This window comes from Erpetoichthys calabaricus, chromosome 12 (genome assembly GCF_900747795.2).
Source record: "Erpetoichthys calabaricus chromosome 12, fErpCal1.3, whole genome shotgun sequence".
In the NCBI taxonomy this organism is placed as follows: domain Eukaryota; kingdom Metazoa; phylum Chordata; class Cladistia; order Polypteriformes; family Polypteridae; genus Erpetoichthys; species Erpetoichthys calabaricus.
In genome coordinates, this window is record NC_041405.2 from 1890852 (window position 1) to 1913463 (window position 22612).

Genomic DNA, 22612 nt, shown 5'->3' on the forward strand with positions numbered 1-22612 from the left:
AAAGTTTGTTTTTGGACACTTTAATGATAAAAGAAGATATCTTTACTTATGAATAAATGTAAATTAAAGAATACGAAAGTGACATGAAGTGACTTGAATTTCAACGCTTCAACATCAAGTGCTCTGAGGAAACTTTCATGCACATTTGGTTTTCTTTGATTTTTATTTTTTTTTCATTTTTACATTTCAAGGTATTTTAGGGGGTCCACTGTCACGGCATGACCTCCCACATGCTCACTGTTTTGTTAAGGTGCATTAGATTTAATAAATGATTTAACTTGCACATATTCAACACAAACAGAAATGGGCACTTAATGGAATTCTGTTCCCAGTGTGGTATGATAGATAACCACCGGAGGGCACTCGTGTGCTGTACTGCAAACTGCTCTTTCTGTTCTCCTTAAATGGGACGGAGCAACTCTGAGTGTCCGAATAGGAATGGCTGGTTTTAAAGGGTCTTAAGACTTCTTCATTATCTTCATCTCATTACTTCAGCTCTACTTGCTCGTCCCATCCTCTAGGTCAGAGGTCTCCAGCTCCGCTCCTGAAGAGCTGCTGTGGCTCTTTGTTTTCATTCTAACCCTGTTCTTAACTAGTGAACTAGGATTCAGTCCTCTGAATCACTTTGTTCTTTCATTATGCAGCACCTAAACAGAAATGAGATGTGAAGTTAATGAGCCAACAGATGACCAGCCAAATCATGGCCTCAAACTCCAAGCAGTCTTAATTTAAAGCCGATTCTTGTTGTTAATTAAACCCGTTATTTGATTCCATGGCTGGTTGCTGCTCTCGTTTTGCCTCAGCAGACATTTCCAAAACTGGAGATTTTCCTTTTTCTAAGAGCACCATCACAGTATTTGGTGGACCTGAGCAGGTTGACTTTACTGAGATCTTCACCTTCCTTGATTTTCAGATATTAATGATGGACACGGTTAGTGTTGTGGAACGGCATTCCTCAGTTCTCACAGAAGGCAGTCAAGAGCCCAGATCAGAGTACAGAACTTTTTTTTATTGACAGGTCATTGCAGAAATGTCTCGGTCCATGGAGTGAACCATCGATATCGTACAATTCATTTGTTTTCATGCTTTTCTGGTGCCATTACCTCATCTAACACATCACGTAATCTGACTCGATATGCAGAATTCTGTCATCTTAGCCAATCAGCTACCAGCACCAGTAATTTCATGCACATGTCAATTCTTCCATTATTCTAAACACCGGCCCATTAATATGGAGGTCCTATCCCATTCATCTGATTACCGATTCACAATGGGGGTGTTAGGGTTTTCTTACTGGTTTGTCCTCGCTTTTTAAGGGGGTGTTCATTACTCAACTACTTCATGTTAACTTTAGTAATTACATTGGTGGCTCCTCTAAGATGAGGCAAACCTCACGTCCTCGAGCTTTAAGACCCGTTCAGTTAACCCTTTAGTGACCTTCAGTGCTTCTCCTTATGTTTTAATTAATTTATTATCACATCTTCTTGTATGTATATACTTGTAGTAATTTGTAAACATTATATATTAACTAAAAATTTCATATGAGCTGGTTATACGTTGGCTTGTTTTGTATCTCATTATTGTTTGGCTGCAAATTAAAGTAAAAAAGAATTACGGGGTCTGAGTCTTATGTAACAAGTCAATTAAAACGAAAGCAAACAAGTCAATGAGCTGCAAAAACTGGTCACTAATTAAGAAAAGGGTCAGAATGAAAACCTGTAGCCACAGTAGCCCTCCAGGACCGGAGTTAGAGACCCCTGCAGCAGGTGGCGCTACTCACGCAGGTTCTCCTCTCTGGCCTCCTGACCCTTTACAGCAGCTGTCTTCACCCATTCTGTTATAGTGGGCCACGTATGCTAATAAATGGTGTTAATATTTTGGGTCCAGAAATAAAACCAAGTCGACCTGCAGGCAGCAGAGGCTCAGAAGATGGAGGTGAAGTTGTAAAGGGGTCTGCCAGGTTATCAGACTTAAAGCCTTAAAGAAATGGGAAATGCTTTAAAGGGAAGGTTCTCCATCCATCCAGTATCCAACCTGCTATATCCTAACTACAGGGTCTTGGGGGGTCTGCTGGAGCCAATCCCAGCCAACACACGGCACAAGGCAGAAAAGAAACCCTGAGCAGGGCGCCAGCCCACCGCAGAGTACACACACACACACACACACACACACATACACACTAAGCACACACTAGGGACAATTTAGAATCGCCAATCGACCTAACCTGCATGTCTTTGGACTATGGGAGGAAACCCATGCAGACATGGGGAGAACATGCAAACTCCACGCAGGGAGGTCCCAGGAAGCGAACCCAGGTCTTGGAAGGTTCTGATCTGGGAAATAATGCAATATTATTAGAGATCAAGAGACAGTGCATGGGGTGAAACTCTGCAAAGGTCAAAAGAAAAATGCATGCTGAACTTCATGCCAGCTTTAGAAAAATATTTTGAAAAGGTGGTTACTTACAGATGAAAAAGAAAACCTGAAGAAATTAAGGAAAAAAGAGGTAAAGAGAAATGAACGAAGACAACAACAGGGAAACCTGCAGTAGACTGTAAGGTGAGAAACGAAGAGACTTCGGTGAGAGACAAAGGGGCACCCCACCCTAGGTATTCAGCAGAGCTCATAGGTTAGGTGGGCTCAGCAGAGGTAGACATCAGCTGTGGATGGATGGATGGAGTTTAGAGCTTTGGAAGTGATCAGCAGAATTTGGCCTCATGAGCCTGAGATATTCTTATCTGTGCTGAGTGAATGTCAAATAGTTTGGTTTTGCAGGACGTGTGTGTGTGTGGCTAACAGTTTAGGTATTCCCAGTATTAACTTGTCCACCAATATTAAAAGAAACTTAGAGGTTAAAGTGCCTTTCCTGGACACTCTTGCACCACAAAACAACAATTAGCTTGTACTGTATAAGATTTAAGCTCAGATAAACCCACCAGTGTGTATATGCTTGTATGATCAGCCACCTAAAGCTACACAAACCGTTGTCAGCGACATCACAAGAGGAGCAGAGAGAAGAAGCATCACATAGGAGCTAAGAAGTCAGAGTGTAGTAATTAAAAGACAGACAACTTCCTGACATGGTGCTAGCTGTGTGGCTCTGATTTGAATCGTTCATGTTGTATGTTTTCATTCATTATTTTATCAAACATTTGGAGGTTTGCCTCGTTTCTTTGCAAATTAAAATATGTTTCGATTTGAAATAAGGTTTAAGTGTTATCTCCCTGGATGTGTCTCGTTGTTTGCTGACATTAGCAACTTAACCTGATAAAGTGTGTTAAAATGTTCAGTCATATTACTGGCAGTGCTCCTTCAGATGAAATCCTCTTAGAGGCAGTAAACTGGGAGTGGGCCGTGTTCAGTGGTCCCAATATGAGCTCTTGGTCTCTGCTAGTGTTTCCAGCAATTCAGCCCTTGCAGTGGGGGAAACTGAGAGCAAGGTGGGCCTCAGAAATCGTTAACATATATCTGTTGTGGCAACCCCTAACGGGAGCAGCCGAAAGAAGAAGAAGAAGAAGAAGAAGTGTTGAATCCTTCACAAAAGTAGCCAGCCCTTATTAAATACTCCAATGGAAAGTACTGAAGGGTGTGCATGTAAAACAAACCTCATAAGGCAGCCATTGTCGACTAATAAAAATGAACTTCTGGAGGCTAAAGTGCCTTTAGGGAAACTTTCATGATAAACATATCTCTGACCTTCCGACTAAAAATAAATTGAAAAATATTAAATAGAAGAATACCCTTTGTGGTGGTTGGCTGGGGTTTATGCCACCCCTGGACCACGAGAGGGCACCTGCCCTGGTTTGTATGGGGGCCACGGGCAGTGAGCATGGAAGCGCAACCCTATGAGGAGCCCTGGACATCAGCAGTTCTGCCACACCTGGAGGTGCTGACGGAAGGAATTCCAGGGACACTCGGAGTGCTTCTGGGTGCTCATGCGGCACTTCTGCCACACCAGGAACTTTGACTTTGTCAAAACGCATCTGACTTAATAAATGACCCGACTACACATTCAACACAAACAGAAATTGGCAATAATGGAATTCTCTGTCAGGTGTGATATGAAAGACAACCACCGGAGGGCGCCTGTGTGCCACACGTCAGTCTTCAGGTTCAGCTGTCATTAAATGTGATGGAGCAGCGCTGAGCTGAGAGCCTTCAGTCAATAACCAAATGAGAATTAATGGAACAGATCGCCTCTTATCAAACATCTGCACCCTTGTGCTTCGGCTCCAATCACTCGCTCACTCCATCCACCAGGTGGTCCTACTCCTGTGCTCTGCAGAGGCTCGGCCCACCCATCCTGTTAGTGCTGACTGTTATGGTATCAACAACAGCGCACAAGATGGGGTTACCCTTCTGGGTCCAGAAATAAAACGACTTGCTGGTAACAAGGCTGTAGCTTAAAAGGTGTTGTAACTGCTACAACGGGCTCAAAAACATTACACTGCCAGGACCAACACTGAGTGCCCTAAGTATGCACCGGTGTCTTTGCTAAATTCCACCTCTTGTTAATCGAAGGACAAAAAAGAAATGTGATTACTTTGGCAAAATGTGATGACCTATTGGGTGACACTTGTGTGCTTCTGGATCCAGTAACGTGGCTTCTAACAGGTGGAAGTAGTCACATGATTTCGGCTTACAATAAGGAGCCCTGAAAACTGCATAATAAAATGAATCCTGCTTTACGTTATCATCCTGACCTGGAATGGGATATTAAGGAATAGAGCGCATATTGTTTTACTCGATGTGCAAAGAATTCAATTTATTTTGGTTGTTAAGTGTGTGTTTCATATCTCTGCTTTATGTTGAACAAGAGTAGCACAGAAATAAAATAAAATGCAAGAAAAATGTCCAGTTTGGCTGCATTTCTGTTCAGTTTCATTAAGATTCATATTTGGGCTTAGATAGGTCAGCTCATGACGGGTGCTAAGGGTGCTTGGCATAAAGGTGGCAAGCTGTGGAAATTGGTAAGAAAATGCATTAGCAAGAAACCTCTGCCATAAATGCATTGGGCCAACGGGCTGCTGAGTGCTCATCCTCCATGAATTGTGAGAATAATCTCAGAAATCCTGTCACCCGAGGGGAGAAATGTGTTGGATGCTGATTAGCACTTATAGGTGCCACTTCCTTTCTTATCTATCTGTTATATAGTGCCTTTCACATTATCTATCTAGATAGATAGATGTGAAAGGCACTATATAACATATAGCTAGATAATGTGAAAGGCACTATATAACAGATAGATAGATAGATATGAAAGGTACTATATATCTGTTATATAGTGCCTTTCATATCTATCTATCTATCTATCTATCTATCTATCTATCTATCTATCTATCTATCTATCTATCTATCTATCTATCTATCTATCTATCTATCTATCTATCTATCTATCTATCTGTGTAATCCTGCCAACTATACCAAATACTGTATACCTAATATAGAGTATCTGTCTATGTAATCCTGCCAGATATTCCAAATTCAATCTATCTATCTATGATATAGTGCCTTTCATATCTATCTATCTATCTATCTATCTATCTATCTATCTATCTATCTATCTATCTATCTATCTATCTAATCCTGCCTACTACACCAAATTCTATTTATTAATTATATAGATACACTACTATATGCCAATCATATAAGATTTCAGTATATACAGTATATATCAATCAAACCATCTGTTATGTAAAGCCTCTTTCCATTTCTAGGTGCCTTTCCTATTCACCCACCTATCAGTAATTGAGTTGGTGCTAGAGGAGGTGTCGTTGAGGCCAGAAGGGGGCGCTTATCCTGTGGTCTTTGTGTGGATCCTAATGTCCCAGAGTAGTGTTGGGGACACTGGGCTATTAAAAATGGTACTGTCTTTCAAATGGGATGTTGAACTGAGGACCCGACTCTCTATGGTCATAAACGATTATGGGCATCTTTAAAATAAATAAGGTGAACCCCGATGTCCTGGGTAATTTGCCCACCCCAACGTGTTCATTTTGTCCCCCTATTCATGGCTTGTTTTTAACTGGCTGTCTCTTTCACTCTTTACCATCTAACACACGGGTGTCAAACTCCAGGCCTGGAGGGCCGCAGTGGTTGCAGGTTTTCATTCTAACCATCTTCTTCATTAGTGACCAGTTTTTGCTGCTGATTAACTTCTTTTGCTTTAGTTTTAATTAACTTGACTCAGGTCCCTTAGTTGTCTCTTTTTTTAATTAGCAGCCAAACAATAATGAGACACAAAACAAGCCGCCACATCACCAGCTCTCCTGTGCCCATCACACAATATCTGAAAATAAGAAAAGTGAAGGTCTCGGTAAGGTGGATCTCTTGGGTCACCAAAACATTTTGACGAACAGAAAGTCAACATTTTTGGAAATGTCTGCTGTGGCAGAATGAGAGTAGCAACAGGCCACGGAATTAAATAACGGGCATAATTAACAGCAAGAATCAGCTTCTCATTAATAGATTGGTTGGAGTGAAATTGGTTGGAGTTTGAAATCCCAGTTTAGCTGCTCATCTGTTGGCTCGTTTCACATCTCATTTCTGTTTGGCTGTCATTTTATGAAGAAACGAATTAATTCTAGGACTGAATTCTTAAAAACAGGGCTATTAAAATGGAGGGAAAAGGAGTTAATTAGCAGTGAAAACTGGTCACTAATGAAGAAGATGGTTAGAATGAAAACCTGCAGCCACTACGGCCCTCCAGGCCTGGAGTTTGACACCCCTGATCTAACAGCTAATGTGTGGTGAGTGTACTACACAAAAATGGTGGCTACCGCATCATACAGGTGGTTGAAGTGCTTCTCCTGCTGTCTGTGTAAAATGATTTGTGCAGGTTAGAAAAGCGCTAGATAGATGTAACTCATTATTACAATGTTATTCCCCCATGAAGTTTCAAAGACTGTTCGAGTCACGTGTGGAGCGCACTGAATTTTCTCCGACACCGCCATCTTGTGGATAAAAATATATGGCACTGAAGAGGAATAAAAAGGCACCGACGAAAATCTGCACGGAGTTTCAATGTCTGAGCGCTCACTTTTGAACAGTGGCACAGTACTCGACTGATCTAATGTTGTTGTTTTTTTTCTTTTCCTGTTTTAATGTAGTTTATTTGTCTTCCTCTGCCCAGCTCCTGTGCCTTTAATCCAGCGCCGATACTCGTATTTCATCAGGGTGGAGAGCTGCGGGCACTTTTAATCATTTAGACCATAGAAAAGCCCTGCGTGATAAAGTGGATTTGAATGTAATGTTTATTTATCATTTAAATATTGTGACCCCACGTGGTTGCTAAGCCGTGTGTGCCCCGCCCTTCCGGAAGTCCCCGACGAGTTCTTCACTTTTATTTCTCAGGCTTCGCCACGGACGCGGGAATTTGGATGTGCGTTCACGATGGCAGCACCGCAGCTTTCCGTCTCCGCTGATCGGTACTCCTGTTCGGTGTGCCGGGAGGTCCTGAAGGATCCCGTCACCATCCCGCGTGGACACAGTTACTGTATGCGTTGTATTAATGACTTCTGGGACCAGTCGGATAAAGAAGGCACCTACAACTGCCCTCATTGCAGAAGAACATTTAACGTGAGACCAGAGATTAACAGAAACACCGTATTAACAGAAATAATAGAGACGCTGAAGGAAGTGCGAGTAGATGCGAGTCCATCTCAGAGTTGTGCCGAACAGGTCGATGTCCCCTGTGATGTGTGTCCAGTTAGGAAACGGAACGCCGTGAAGACCTGCATGACCTGCATGATCTCCTACTGTGAGACTCACCTGCAGCCGCACAAGGAGCATGGCGCCTACAAACGACACAAACTGGGGGAGCCGACTGGAAACCTGGAAGAGAAACTCTGCGCCAAACACCAGGAGGTCCTGCGTGTGCTTGATGTGCTTGGTGACCGAACACAAGAGTCACGACACGGTGACGCTGGAGGAGGAGAGAGAGCGGAGACAGGTGAGGTGACGGATTGTTTAAACACTAAATGACGGACAGAACTAAGGCAGGAGACACTGAGACGGGACATAAAGAACTTTCTCTTGTCAATGGCCCACAATTCGCTGGTCGTCGCTCTGTGAGTTCAGTTGTAGGAGTCATGTCGCTCATCACTAAGCAGCACAGCGCAAGTTAGAATCTCAGTATACTCTCTATGTGGGGAAGTGATAAGCCTAAAACCCATTAAATAGTGCACTATTGGTCCTATGTGGGGGTAGCTGGCTTTTTACAGAAGCTTAATATTCAAATTATTATAACAAATAAGTACACCGAAAAAAGGGAAACTAAAAAGAGAGAAAACACCTGACTTGGCTAAAGATTAAAAGAGCTGCACCAGTCCCGGTAAGGCACTATAAAGGCGCATTCCCGTTGGTGTGAAGAAGCCCCAGTCACGTTTCTCCACCCACTTCTGCTGAATTTGTCAGAAGTCCTCAATGCTTGTTTGTCACAGCAACGATGTGTAGCATTGTTCATATTGGCACTCACTTTTGTCAATATTGCTCTCCCCACCACTGCTCAAAAGACTTAAAGGGGGCACAAGGAGTTGCCAAATAGGAAATCCCAAAACAAACCAATCCCAATACAGTTGACTAAATCGTAATCTGAAAAGAGAAGCAATTGAGTAAAACAACAGAAAACTAAATGAAAACGGAGAGCTCCACCTTGTGGTCAGTGGGAGTACTGACTAAACATTAGGGTCAGGGGACACCCCTGATGGAGAAGGATGTTGACCGAAGGCTCACATCTCTTCCTGTTTTCTTAACGATGGCCACATTAAATTATGCAGGACCACTGCTGGTAAGGGGGTGTCCCATAGCCGGGTCTGCCTGTTTAATCAGATCATTGGGACAACAGGAGTCTACAAATACTGAATCTTTTCACAATATTCTAATTTTCTGAGATACTGAATTTTGAGTTTTAATTAGCTATAAGCCATAATCAGGAAAATGAAAAGAAACAAATGCTTGAAATATATATAACGCTGTGTGTAATGAATCCATATAATATATGAGTTTCACTTTTTGAATTGAATTACTGAAATAAATTAACTTTTGATGATATTCTAATTTATTGAGATGGACCTGTATCTCCTCTGTGTTACAAGACCAGTCCAGCTTGCCACTGATGTGGACCCCCAAGTTCCTGTAGCAGTGTGCCACCTCCACATCTACCCTCTGAATAGCGACCAGGCACAGGGCCTCTTTAGTGCCATGAAAATGAATAAGCAGTTCCCTGGTTTGGCTGATGTTATTTGACTGGCAATTCTCTTTGCACCATGAAACAATGTTCTCCACCAGAGTGCTCTCCTCTGTCTCATCGCCCTTGTCCATACACCCCGTTCAAGACATGACGTGGCGTTATGTTTACAGGCCATGGTGTATACCGTGAAGAGTAAAGGAGATGGGCCTGCCCCTTGTGGTGGTCCTCCAGTGTTGCTCAAACAATTCCTTAGCCTCCCAAACACTGCTCTACCTGACAGATGGTCCTTTATCCAGGACACCACAGGTTCATCCACCTGCATACCTCGTGAGTTTACCACTTAACACGAATGGCTGGGTTGTAGTAAAGGCAGTGGAGAAATCAAAAAGCATCATCTTCAAAATGCAGCCAGCGTTGTCCAGGTGGGAGTAAGCAGACAGATAATAACGTTGTCTTCCACTCCATCAGATCCATGAGGTACTTCAGTGTTTCATTCCCTTCCTATTATGCAATCGTATTCAAAAGTTTTACTAAGCATAACACTTCACATTTATTTCCAATACATGTCATCACCCAGGTATCTGCGTAGGCTTGTGTTCTGTCCAGGTCCGTATCGACTCTTCTGACTTGAGGGTGTTGGCCATTCCAGTTGGTTTTGTGTCATGAGTAAACTTAACCAGCTTGTCATTTTCTTATTTAATTATGATTCATTTTCATTAAGATGTCTGGCTGCGCTCAAATCTAAATTATCAACGTAGACCTCTGCTTTACCATTTGCAGTGCAGCACGGAAGGCAGAAGTATCACTTGTGTGCCAGTTGGCATGGAATTCATAAAAGCAGTGTTCATGTTTGTGAAGCGTCATCTTTTGGAATGACAGAGACATAGCATCTGGTCAGACACTTTATTAAGGTCCTAGTAGTGACTCTTGAGGGACTCCCAGTTTTCAAAGCCATATTTGATGTGAGTTCTTCAATGTCATCCATGATTTCTGCAAAGAGTCCCCTCACACAACTGCATCTTCCATTTCTGTTTGATTCTTAGTTGGTGAACTGAATAGGAAACCCACCTCTCTCCCACATTTTATGGACATACCACCTGTCTGTGAACCCAAGTTCTCCATACCTTAGACCCCTCACCTCCACCATTGACTTTCACCCTCTTTCCTCGTATCTCCACATTTGATTTCCTTTTCAGGTTTTCATCCTTCATCTCCCAGTCTCTTTTCAATCAGTCCAAGATCTCAGATGACTGCCATTCCAGGCCCTTTCTAGTCCTTTTGACTTCCATCACAAATCACAACGGACTTTACTGAAGAACCCATCACTCCTCCCATCATTCCCATATCTTCACACATCAACATAACTGCAGACACTAAACTCAAATCCACCTGACTCTCATTGTTTCACATACTTCACAATGAAGAATTCTTCTTTTCTTCTTTTTGTAAGCCATAAACCCAATTCACTTTCTCCTGATCTCCTCGACCATCTTCACTAACACTCAGAATACCCGATCGCTCCATGAAGTCCTCGTGCTGATGGTCTGTTTCTCCTTTCTCTCTTCTTCTGTTGACCACATTCCTCCTGCCTGTCCAGCCCCTGAGGTCTCTGATGTCTTCACCTGTCATCCTCTTGCTCATCTTTGTTTCCTCATCCTCCTTTTCTACTTTTCTTTCCAACAACCCCAACTGGACACAGTTTTTTTCTATTTCTGCCCATTCGTCAGACATCTCTACTCTGTTTTGTCTCCACACAGAGCCAGCTGGAAAACAAAAAGGATGAAGAGATGAAGAAAATTGAGGAGAATGAGAAGAAACTGGAAGAGATGGAGAAGATGGTGATGAGGATTCAGGTGAGTCTCATGTGTCCGGTGAAGACAACTCGGTGGAACTGAAGGAGAGATGAGCATTGAATTGGAGTCAGGTTTGCTGTAAAATATGGAAAAAAGATCAAAAGTTCTGTTTTTTATATACACTTGTGACAGATGGGGGGCGCTGTAATCCCCTTGAACCCTCAGATCAGACACCAGATAAAAGTCCAATAACTTTTTTATTTGAACAATAATGTGCACCAAGCACCCTCCACTATACTTATAAATATACACAATAATCACTACAATAATCAATAAACAATCCTCCACTCCCAGACGCGTTGTCACCCTTCCTCCCGACTCAGCTCCCCCGTCTAGGATCTCCCACAGTCCTGTATAGTCCTTGACCCGGAAGTGCTTCTGATCCCTCAGTCCATGTGATTATCCAGCACTTCCGGGTCAGGTGAAAACTCTTTTTCTTTATCCTGGAAGTACATAATTTCCTCTGTTGCTGTGACTAAGACGTACTTCCGGGTTATAGGGAAAATACAAGTCCTTGAGCCTCCCTGTAGCGTCCTCTGGTGGCCCCCATGGTATCCAGCAGGGTTGTGAATAGAGACTCCATTGTCCATGATTCCCTGCTGGCATTCGGGACACCTCCATGCTGCAGGGAGGGCTCCATCTGGTGGCCTGGGGGTATTGGCCGGCATGAATGGCCGGCCATATCCCACACACTATATTGTCAAAAGTATTGGGACCCTCCTCCAAATCATTGAATTCAGGTGTTCCTATCACTTCCATCGCCAGAGGTGTATAAAATCGAGCACCAAGGCATGCAGATGGCTTCTGCACACATTTGTGATAGAGTGGGTCGCTCTCAGGAGCTCAGTGAAATCAAGCCTGGTACCGTGATAGGATGATAACTGCGCCATTCATGAAATTTTCTCTCTACTAAATATTCCACGGTCAATTGTTAGTGCTATTATAACACAGTGGAAGCAATTGGGAACAACAGCAACTCAGCAATGAAGTGGTAGGCCACGTCTAATCTCAGAGCAGAGACAGGGCATGCGGAGTCTTTGTGCAGAGTAAATAGCTACAGACCCCCAAAAGCTCAAGAACAGTGCAGCATAGAGACATAGAGCTTCATGGAATGAATGGGTCTCCATGGCCGAGCAGCTGCAGCCAAGCAAGTGCAATTCAGAGTATTGGATGCAGTGGTGTAAAGCTCACCGCGCTCCACTGGACTCTAGAGAAGTGCAGACTTGTCCTCTGGAGTAACGAATCACGTAATCTGATGGACAAGTCTGGCCAGAAGAACGGGACTCGCCTGACTGCATTGTGTAAAGTTTGTGTGGAGGGGGGATTATGGTATGGGGTTGGGCTTGGCCCTTTAGTCCCAGTGAAAGGAACTATTAATGCTTCAGCATACAAAGCCATTTTGGACAATTTTATGCTCCCAACTTTGTGGGAACAGTTTGGGGATGGCAACAGGACTGCGTACACACCAGTGCACAAAGCAAGGTTGATAACAGAATGGATGAACGAGTTTGGTGTGGAGGAACTTGAGTGGCCTGCACAGAGCCAACCCAACAGAACATCTTTGGGATGAATTCGAGCGAAGACTGCAAGCTAGCCGGACCTTCTTGTCCAACATCACCAATGCTCTCCTGGCCACAAATTCCCATAAAGACACTTCTAGACCTTGTGGAAAGCCTTCCCAGAAGAGTTGAAGGTGTTATAACTGCAAAGGGTGGGCCAACTCCATAATAAAGTATTAAGAGTGGGACGTCATTAAAGTTCCTGTGTGTGTAAAGGCAGTCACCCCAATAATTTTGGCAATATAATGTTTATATGGATTTGCCCTTGTCACGCTAAAAGGTTGAAAATAGAAATATCAAAGTCCACAGTAAAGGTTTTGAGTTTTAATGTAAAATTTTAAGCATTTTGGAAAAGCATTTAATGCAGAAGTGCAAAATTAATGTTTTTCTTTCTAAGTTTTAATGTTTTTTTTTTTGCAGTTTCCCCTTCACATTTTTTATACTTTTCAGCTTTTCAGTACTATATTGTTAAGGCAGAAGTTCTCCATGCTTGGTAGATCCTCTAATGATTTTTTATCTTCTTCTACTTAGAGCTCTGCAGAGACCAAAGTTCAGGAACAAGAGAAGACCTTCATGTCTGTGCTTGAGTCCATTGAGAGGTTAAGGTCAGAGGTCACTGAGGTCATAAGAGCTTATGAAGAGAAGGAGGTGAGGAAGGCCCAAGGGGTGATCCAACATCTGAAGAAGGAGAACGAGGAGCTGAAGAAGAGAGACAATGAGCTGAATGAGCTTTTACACACCGAGGACCACATCCACTTCATAAAGGTGAGAGTGCTGACCTAAAGGGCACCGGTGAGCTCATTTGACCCTCACGTTGTCCTTACCACTGTTCTCCTTACGCAGAAGTTCCCATCCATCTGCGTTCCTCCTGGAGGGGGAGATGCACACAAAATCACCATTAATGAGGACTTCCTTCCCGAGACTCTGAGGACAAATCTGTCAAATCTGAAGAGGAGTCTGGAGGAGACCACCAGCTGGGAGTTTGTGGAGACTACTGAGGCTGGTGGGTTGGTTGTCTTCATGAGTCCCCGAGGTTGGAGAAAAAGCTGTCCTGCTTATTGAAAGTGCTGGAGGTCATACGTTAGACTTAGTAATTACCAAAGGACTAAAAGTTGATATAAAGCAGGTCATTGATACGGGTCTATCAGACCATTTTCTTTTACTGTTTAATATAGAAATATTGATAGAAAACATTCATGAGAAGCATATTGTTAAAAAACGCTTCTTTGACTCATCAGCAGCTTTAAAATTTACAAACATTCTAACCAACCAGTCCGTTTATAGTGCTAACTACAATAGCGAGGATAATGTAAATAGTAAGGTAGAAAAATTTAATACTAAAGTGAGAGCTGCTGTTGACATAGTCGCACCTGAAAAGACAGTTAAAAAATCTTCTATCATTGTTATACCATGGAAGACCCAAAGAGTGTCTGATTTAAAGAGAACATGCCGTAGAGCTGAGCGTAAATGGAGGAAGACTAAACTAACTATCCACTATGAAATATTAAAAGTTAAAATAACAGAATACAATAACATAGTCCGTCTTGAGAGGCGCTGCTACTTCTCTAAGATTATAAATAACAATGCTAGTAATCCCAGAGTCTTATTCTCGATGATTGATCTTCTGTTAAACTCAGGTAACTCAAAGGAATGCCTCCTAAGTACTTCCAGTGAAACATGTGAGGCTATTGCTGTATTTTTCAATCAAAAAATTAATGATATTAGAAATAACATAGTATATCTCCCCAACATATGCGGATCCTCTTAAGCCCCAGTACTCCATTATAGACAAATTAAATTCTTTCACCAGGATAGATTTATCTGATTTATATAAAATAATTTCTCAGCTGAGACCCTCCACCTGCATCCTTGACCCAATAGCACTTCAGTATCGGGCATGCTAATTGATAATGTTCTTGACATAGTAAATTTTTCATTAGATACGGGGTCTTCCCAGACGGTCTTAAGACTGCTGTAGTTAAACCCTTACTCAAGAAAAATAATCTCAACCCCTCTGCTTTTAAACATTTTAGACCCATCTCTAACCTGCCTTTCTTAAGTAACATTTTAGAGAAGACAGTCATGATGCAGCTAAATGACCGCCTCAGTAAACCTGCTATTCTTGATAAATTTCAGTCAGGTTTTAGAACAAATCACAGCACAGAAACTGCACTCGTTAAAGTAGTCAATGACTTGTGGGTAAATGCAGACAGAGGCCATTTATCTGTTCTCATCCTCTTAGATCTGAGTGCCGCATTTGACACCATTGATCATAATAGTCTTAGAAATCGCCTTAGTCAGTGGGTGGGCCTCTCTGGCAGGGTCTTAAATTGGTTTGAATCCTACCTGGCAGGGAGAAAATTCTTTGTTAGTTGTGGTAATTACAACTCAAGACCCCTGATATCCTATATGGTGTTCCACAAGGCTCTATCCTGGGTCCGCTGCTCTTCTGAATCTACAGTAATCCCTCCTCCATCGCGGGGGTTGCGTTCCAGAACCCCCCGCGAAAGGTGAAAATCCGCGAATTAGAAACCATATGTTTATATGGTTGTTTTTATATTGTCATGCTTGGGTCACAGATTTGCACAGAAACACAGGAGGTTGTAGAGAGACAGGAACGTTATTCAAACACTGCAAACAAACATTTGTCTCTTTTTCAAAAGTTTAAACTGTGCTCCATGTCAAGAAAGAGATGACAGTTCCGTCTCACAATTAAAAGAATGCAAACATATCTTCCTCTTCAAAGGAGTGCACATCAGGAGCACAGAATGTCAGAAAGAGAGAGAAAAGCAAACAAATCAATAGGGCTGTTTGGCTTTTAAATATGCGAAGCACCGCGGCACAAAGCTGTTGAAGGCGGCAGCTCACACACCCTCCATCAGGAGCAGAGAAAGAGAGAGTGAGAGAGAGAGAGACAGAGAAAAACAAACAATCAAAAATCAATACGTGCCCTTCGAGCTTTTAAGTATGTGAAGCACCGTGCAGCATGTCGCTTCACGAAGCAGCTGCACAAAAGGGAGCAACATGAAGATAATCTTTCAGCATTTTTAGACAAGTGTCCGTATCGTCTAGGTGTGCGAACAGCCCCCCTGCTCAATCCCCCTACGTCAGGATTAGAGAATGTCAGCGCAAGAGAGAGAGAGAAAAGTAAGTTGGGTAGCTTCTCAGCCATCTGCCAATAGCGTCCCTTGTATGAAATCAACTGGGCAAACCAACTGAGGAAGCATGCACCAGAAATTAAAAGACCCATTGTCCGCAGAAATCCGCGAACCAGCAAAAAATCTGTGATACATATTTAAATATGCTTACATATAAAATCCGCGATAGAGTGAAGCCGCGAAAGGTGAAGCGCGATATAGCGAGGGATTACTGTACATGCTTCTGTTAGGTCAGATTATCTCAGGGCACAACGTGAGCTACCACAGCTATGCTGATGACACACAGCTGTATTTATCAATAGCACCTGATGACCCCGATTCCCTTGATTCACTAACACAATGTCTTACTTGTGTTTCTAAATGGATGAATAGTAATTTTCTCAAGCTAAATAAAGAGAAAACTGAATTTTTAGTGATTGGCAATAATGGATATAATGAGGTTATTAGAAACAAACTGGATGCATTAGGATTAAAAGTCAAGAAAGAGGTAAAGAATTTAGGGGTAACTTGACTGTACCCTGAATTTTTAAATCACATATTAATCAGATCACTAGGACAGCATTTTTTCACTTAAGAAACATAGCAAAAGTTAGACCTCTTATATCATTGAAAGATGCTGAGAAATTAGTTCACGCGTTTGTTTTCAGTCGACTAGGTTACTGTAATGCACTCCTCTCAGGACTACCCAAAAAAGACATCACTCGTTTGCAATGAGTGCAGAATGCAGCTGCTAGAATCCTAACTAGGAAAAGAAAATCCGAACACATCTCTCCAGTTTTGATGTCACTACACTGGTTACCTATGTCATTCAGGATTGACTTTAAAATACTGCTTATGGCTTATAAAGCCTTAAATAATCTCGCTCCATCTTATATATCGGAATGTCTGACATCTTATATTCCAAATCGTAACCTCAGATCCTCAAATGAGTGTCTGCTTAGAATTCCAAGAGCAAAACTTAAAAGAAGTGGTGAGGCGGGCGGCCTTCTGCTGTTATGCACCTCAAATCTGGAATAGCCTGCCAGTAGGAAAATCGCCAGGCTGATACAGTGGAGCACTTTAACAAACTGCTGAAAACACATTACTGTAACATGGCCTTCTCATAACTTCACTTTAATATAATCCTGATACTCTGTATATCCAATTGATTATAATAACTATTCATGGTGGCTCCACACTCCGTACTAACCCCTACTATCTCTTCTGTTTCTTTTCCCAGTTTTCTGTGGCTGCGCCACCACCACCTAATCAAAGCTCCATGATGTTCCTACATTTATGGATTAAAAGCCAGAAGTCTACATGACCATCATCATCAACAAGTCCTTCCATGACAACCCTAAGTACAAAGAGGACTTCATTTATGTTAGGTAGAATGCCCAGAGGGGACTGGGTGGTCTCATGGTCTGGTCCCCCTGCAGATTTTATTTTTTTCTCCAGCCATCTGGAGTTTTTTTTTTTTGTTTTTTCTGTCCTCCCTGGCCATCGGACCTTACTCTTATTCTATAGTGTTGTCTTATTTTAATTCTTACTTTGTCTTTTTTTCATCATGTAAAGCACTTTGAGCTACATTATTTGTATGAAAATGTGCTATAGTTGTTGTTGTTGTTGTTGGAGTTTCACTTTCTGCTTTTCTCTTACTCTCCTCAGATGTTGGTGGTTCAGGACAAATCCTAAGAAATTTGAAGAACAGAAATGGACTTTTAAGATGTGAGTTTCTCTCTGGTTTTTCTCATTTTAAATAACAAAAATGGAAGGTTTAAATGATTTGTGAAGCAGGGTAGCAACATTAAGAGAGCCATACACGTTCACCCTACAGCAGAGGAATTGTGAAGGGGGTCTAACTGCAGCCCTCAATACCTATGACGCCAGTCATGTAACGTTCACAACATCATGGAATGCCCACAACTTCAGTCACTAAACAGCCTCTGAAGTCTTGATGCAGAGTTTCTCATCTCATTTGGTTTATTTGACAGTAAAACCTCCAACAGCCCCCATCTTGGCCACAGTGTAACCAGGCCTGCTGGGTAACTCACCCCTAACCTTAACTGTTTACATGCTAACCACACAAATCTGCACGGTAACAACACTAACCGCTAACCTTAAATCAGCCATCTGTACCACACCCTAACCACAGAAACCCCTAACCTAACTACAGTAACCCCGATCGTAACCATGTATATCACACAATAAGCACACGTCGTGTTTCAGCCAGGGTTCTTGTTTTTGCTGGGGTTCAAATTCAAGTTTACGTCTGTTTTGTTTCTTTTATATTTATTGGTGTTACTTCTGTTGATCGTTTGCATTACTCTTTTGTTTTTGATTGTGTCTGTATCAAGAGGTGGAACCTCCAACTGCCAATCACCACCAGGAATGGTCCTCCATTTTATGAATCTGGGGGGGTCTCCCATAGTTCCTGTGTGGTTCATTTTGATTGCGCTTTGGGAGTTTTGGTGAGTTCTTGGGTTTTATTGTGCTGTAGTGATTTTTTTTTGTATGATTTCTCTGGATTCCTGGCCTTTTTTTGCTTTGGTTTTCTGACCGTTTCCGGATTTATAATTTTGGGAGTTTGTTTGCTTGGATTGCCTTGTGTTTTAGCCAACTCCATTTTGCCATTGTGACGTTTGGAACCTTACAGTATCAGAGAGCACCTTTTGTGGAAATGCAACCTTTGTATTTCTTATAAAGGTTATGCTTGGTCATTTTTTTCGTGCAGGGATTTGGCATAATATCCCCCTCTAGTGGGCATTATTGGAAGTGCTTTTGCAACCTTTTTGGAAATGATGTGCTTCAGAATTCCTAGCTTTTTATACCACACAAGCCCAGCCGTTGACAACACTAACCTCTAACTTAAAGTTACCCCAAATCTTGACCATTTATGCTGCACACTAACAACACAAACCTCTAATCTTAACTCACCCCATTATTGCTCAATGGATTGGAGCTGTGGACATCTGCAACAAGACTCTGTTGACCAACGTTTTGGGCGTTCTGTGATTGTCTGGGTGTTACTTGACTTGTGGTTAGTCTATTGGCTGAATCAACATTAGGATCACAAGGTGGTGCTGTTAAAACTGTGTGGTTTCTGTGCACTGCTGGGTTGGTTTGCAGTCGTCCTGCCATTGTGAAGTGTAGAAGAATCTGGAATTGTTACCGATAACAACTCGTATCGCTGTAAGTCAGCTGGGGATGGTACTCACTGCATGAAGGTGCTACACAACATAGCAAGTCAAGCCTGTGACACTGCATTTGGCATCAGCCATGACTGCTGTCTGCTAATGCTCATACCTTGCTGTGAATTCTTGAAATTAGCCTTTTTATTTTATACGAGCTGTTCCCCCACCAGCGTAGTAGTGAAACAGGACAATCTTTAAAAATCAATAAAAAAAATAACTGACTGATGGGAGAGCATCCCCAGCATGGGCAGAAGAGCATGTGGCCATGATATCTGTGCCAATGAGCAGCTACCCTCCAAAACACACGTAGCTGTGATCTCCCTCTCAAAAATGTCAAACATCACTCTTCAACAATCAGTAGATGATAATGTGTACTGAACAAACAGTGGAGGCGAGGTGCGCTCCAACACGTGGCGAGAGGTACAGCGATTTGAATGGAGGCTGGTATGTGCATGAGTGCGGCTCCCCACTCCTGAGGTCCCACCTCCCCCTCCACTCGGCCCACAGCCTCTGTCTGTTGGATTTGCACGAATAAATCGGTGCTGCAACCGAACTTTAATACTTTGTGGGATGAGAGAAGTCACAAAATCAACTGGAATGTTCAAGCAAATTATAGAAAAAAAACTCAATCTAAATCCGTTAAATTGTTCTCTCGTGAAAAGCGTACAGACAGACAGACAGATAGACGTTGGATGTTATATATATATATACATACATGAATCTCTCTCTCTATATATATATAAATATATATATATATATATATATAATATATATATATAGAGAGAGAGAGAGATTCAAAACTTGCGGATGTCAAATTAAATGAAGATGACGCGTAGCTCTAATGCCTGCCGATTGATATTTGTACTGCCGTGGTGGACGGCTGCAGCCTACTGTGTGAATGGGAATGTTTTATCTTCTTTTTAAACATTAGAACACTAGAACACTCTGGACGAGAACAGGCCATTCAGCCCAACAAAGCTTGCCAGTCCTGTCCACTTATTTCTTCCAAAAAAACATCAAGTCGAGTTTTGAAAGTCCCCAACGTCTTCTTGTCTACCACACTACTTGGTCGCTTATTCCAAGTGTCTATCGTTCTTTGTGTAAAGAAAAACTCCCTAATGTTTGTGTGAAATTTACCCTTAACAAGTTTCCAACTGTGTCCTCGTGTTCCTGATGAACTCATTTTAAAATAACAGTCTCGATCCACTGGACTCATTCCCTTCATAAATTTAAACACTTCAATCATGTCACCTCTTAATCTTCTTTTGTTTAAACTGTATAGGCTCAGCTCTTTTAATCTTTCCTCATCACTTACCCCATGTAGCCCCCCATAATCAGCCTAGTCGCTCTTCTCTGGACCTTCTCTGGTGCTGTTATGTCCTTTTTGTAGCCTGGAGACCCAAATGAGATGAGGCCTCACCAGTGTGTTATAAAGCCTGAGCAGAACCTCCTGTGACTTGTACGCCACACATCAAGGTGCTATATAAGCTAACATTCTGTTAGCCTTCTTAATGGCTTCTGAACACTGTCGGGAAGTTGATAGCTTCCACAAAGGATGGAAAGAAAAAGAAACAATGAAAAGGAAATCCAACATCGTGTTTTAAAAATGTCAGAATTTAGAGTTTACTGGCCTTTATTGGCATGATTAAAGGTCTCAAGTCAGTCGCTGGAATCCCAACACCTCATGCTGACAGATTAAAATAGGGTGCCAATAATCACAATTGTGCGATGGCCTCGTCAAAGTCCTGTCCACCACAACATTAGGACATCACAAATTCAAATGCCAAGACGAATATGAACAACACTGAATACATGACTGGACTTTTCATGTCTAAATCATTTGTCACCTCAGTTATGGCAAATAACATTGGCCTACATAATCTCCTTATATTTTTTGCTGCATAATAAAAATTGTAATTGCATTGTGAATTAGCAGTTTTAGTCCCCCCATGACGGTGTGGGTCCTGCTCCATGCTCCCTCTTCCAGTTTTGGTAGCCTCTTGAACCCGCCACCATCGATAATGTAACCGGATGAGCTGGCAGGTGGTGACAAAACACTCCAAGCAACGGGATGGTGCAAAGTGCAAAAGTGGCTTTTATTAAACAAAAACACATCAAAACAGTTTGTGTCCAAAAAGGAAGTGAAGTGCTCCATAGTTCCATAAATAATCCATAAAAACAGTAAAAAGGCTAAAAACGGGAATAAAAACCAACAGCAGTCATTGGGTCAAACGAGCCGAGCCCAACTCCTTCATTGTTCGTTCAGCTGGGGAGACTTCATCAGCCTCGGCCATCTCAATCCCCACTCTGCCATACCACTCGGGGCCGATTGTCCTCTCGTCATCTTTCTCACTCACGTAGTCATCCCTCAGATACCTGGAGAGGACGCCACCTCGATTGCACCCACTCCTCGGACAATCAGTGGGTATGATCTGTTCCTAGAGCGCCGATCCCTCTCTCCCTTCTTACGATTGCCGTCTCTCTCTCAGTGTCGCACTCTCGCTCTGCCTGCATTTCTCTCTTTTTGACCTTCTCTCCTTTTTATTTTCTCTTCCCCGTTCCTGTGCGTTCCTCCGTGGGCGCTTCGTCTCAATTACGCATTGCAGGAAGCCAATGAAGCAATTGAGAGTGTGCCCACAGAGACTGACACGGCCAATGAATTATTGGATTATTTAAAAAAACCGGCCATTCTTTCGGAGCCGCAGACCCGCTATACCACACCGCGCCATCAAACGTTTCTGTATACTCCCTTACTGCTCAATGAGTCCCCACAGTCCACTCCTTCTGTCCTCAGATTTTCAGCCGGATGTCGCAGGACTGAAGGACTGACCCCCTGACAGTGGGCTTCTGAAAAGACAGAGTTGCTGCCCTCTGCTGGTCTCCAACACACCTCTGACTCTCAGCACTTCATTTTTTTGGATTTCTAATTGATTTTCTTAATCAGTGAAGGTCACAGGTGATGTTCTTCAGGTGTTTTCCTGGACGAATGAGTTCCTATACGACGTAGGCCCCGAGTCACTGGTGGTCCTGGGCCACTTTGTGTGTTGCATTCCCAACACACAACAGGAACTGCAACATTTAAGCCAAGTATGTGATGTGCAAAGAAGTGTGAAGCGGTGTGGGGTGCTGCACGTTTGGAAGTTCATGGTGGACCCCCAATCCCCTCCCCCTTATTGTTTCAAAGAGATTGTGGCTTAACAGGTGAGATGATCAGGGAGGGGGTTATGAAGAGTGATTCTGTGTGAAGTACGGTGCTCCATTGTCAATTCTGCAAAGTCCAAACAGATTTGTACAGTGGCAGCAATGCTTGTGGTCAACCAATAAGCACAATTCATCACCCCTCAATAGTTCCTGGTTGAACAAAAAGTACAGACCCTGGAGTACGAGCTAAAAAAACAAACAAAAAGTCCTAGGAACTACAAATAGCCAGAGTTCCTGCAGTGCTTTAATGCAACAAAAGTTCCTTGAGTTTCTAAAGCATTCCTTGTTCCTGAAAGCACCTCTTGTGTTTGATGCTCTGGTCTCCTCAGTTCAAGTCTCAGGAGGCAGCATACCTCTTCACTTTGTTTCCTTCTCTTTTCTCTCCATTTAGACTCCCGTCTGCTCACCCTGGACCTCACCACCAAAAACAATTGGCTACAACTGTCTGAAAAGAACAAAATGGTGACGCATTTGGAGA

General features: G+C 42.5%; 2 protein-coding genes and 1 long non-coding RNA gene across 3 annotated transcripts in view; 2 read left to right on the top strand and 1 right to left on the bottom strand.

Moving 5' to 3' along the window:
* The window catches only part of LOC114661667 (tripartite motif-containing protein 16-like), a 202558-nt gene that overhangs the window by 41980 nt on the left and 137966 nt on the right, over window positions 1–22612 (top strand). The gene's annotated exons all lie outside the window — the stretch shown is intronic.
* LOC127529898 (tripartite motif-containing protein 16-like) overlaps window positions 7368–22612 on the top strand; it is a 33833-nt gene continuing 18588 nt past the window's right edge. The window contains exon 1 of the mRNA XM_051935153.1: window positions 7368–7452. Within this exon, the coding sequence (XP_051791113.1) occupies window positions 7393–7452 (60 nt within the window). The 5' untranslated portion in view covers window positions 7368–7392. The remainder of the gene's footprint in view (window positions 7453–22612) is intronic.
* LOC127529909 (uncharacterized) overlaps window positions 7473–22612 on the bottom strand; it is a 60712-nt gene continuing 45572 nt past the window's right edge. The window contains exon 3 of the long non-coding RNA XR_007936516.1: window positions 7473–7733. This is a non-coding gene — a long non-coding RNA (uncharacterized LOC127529909). The remainder of the gene's footprint in view (window positions 7734–22612) is intronic.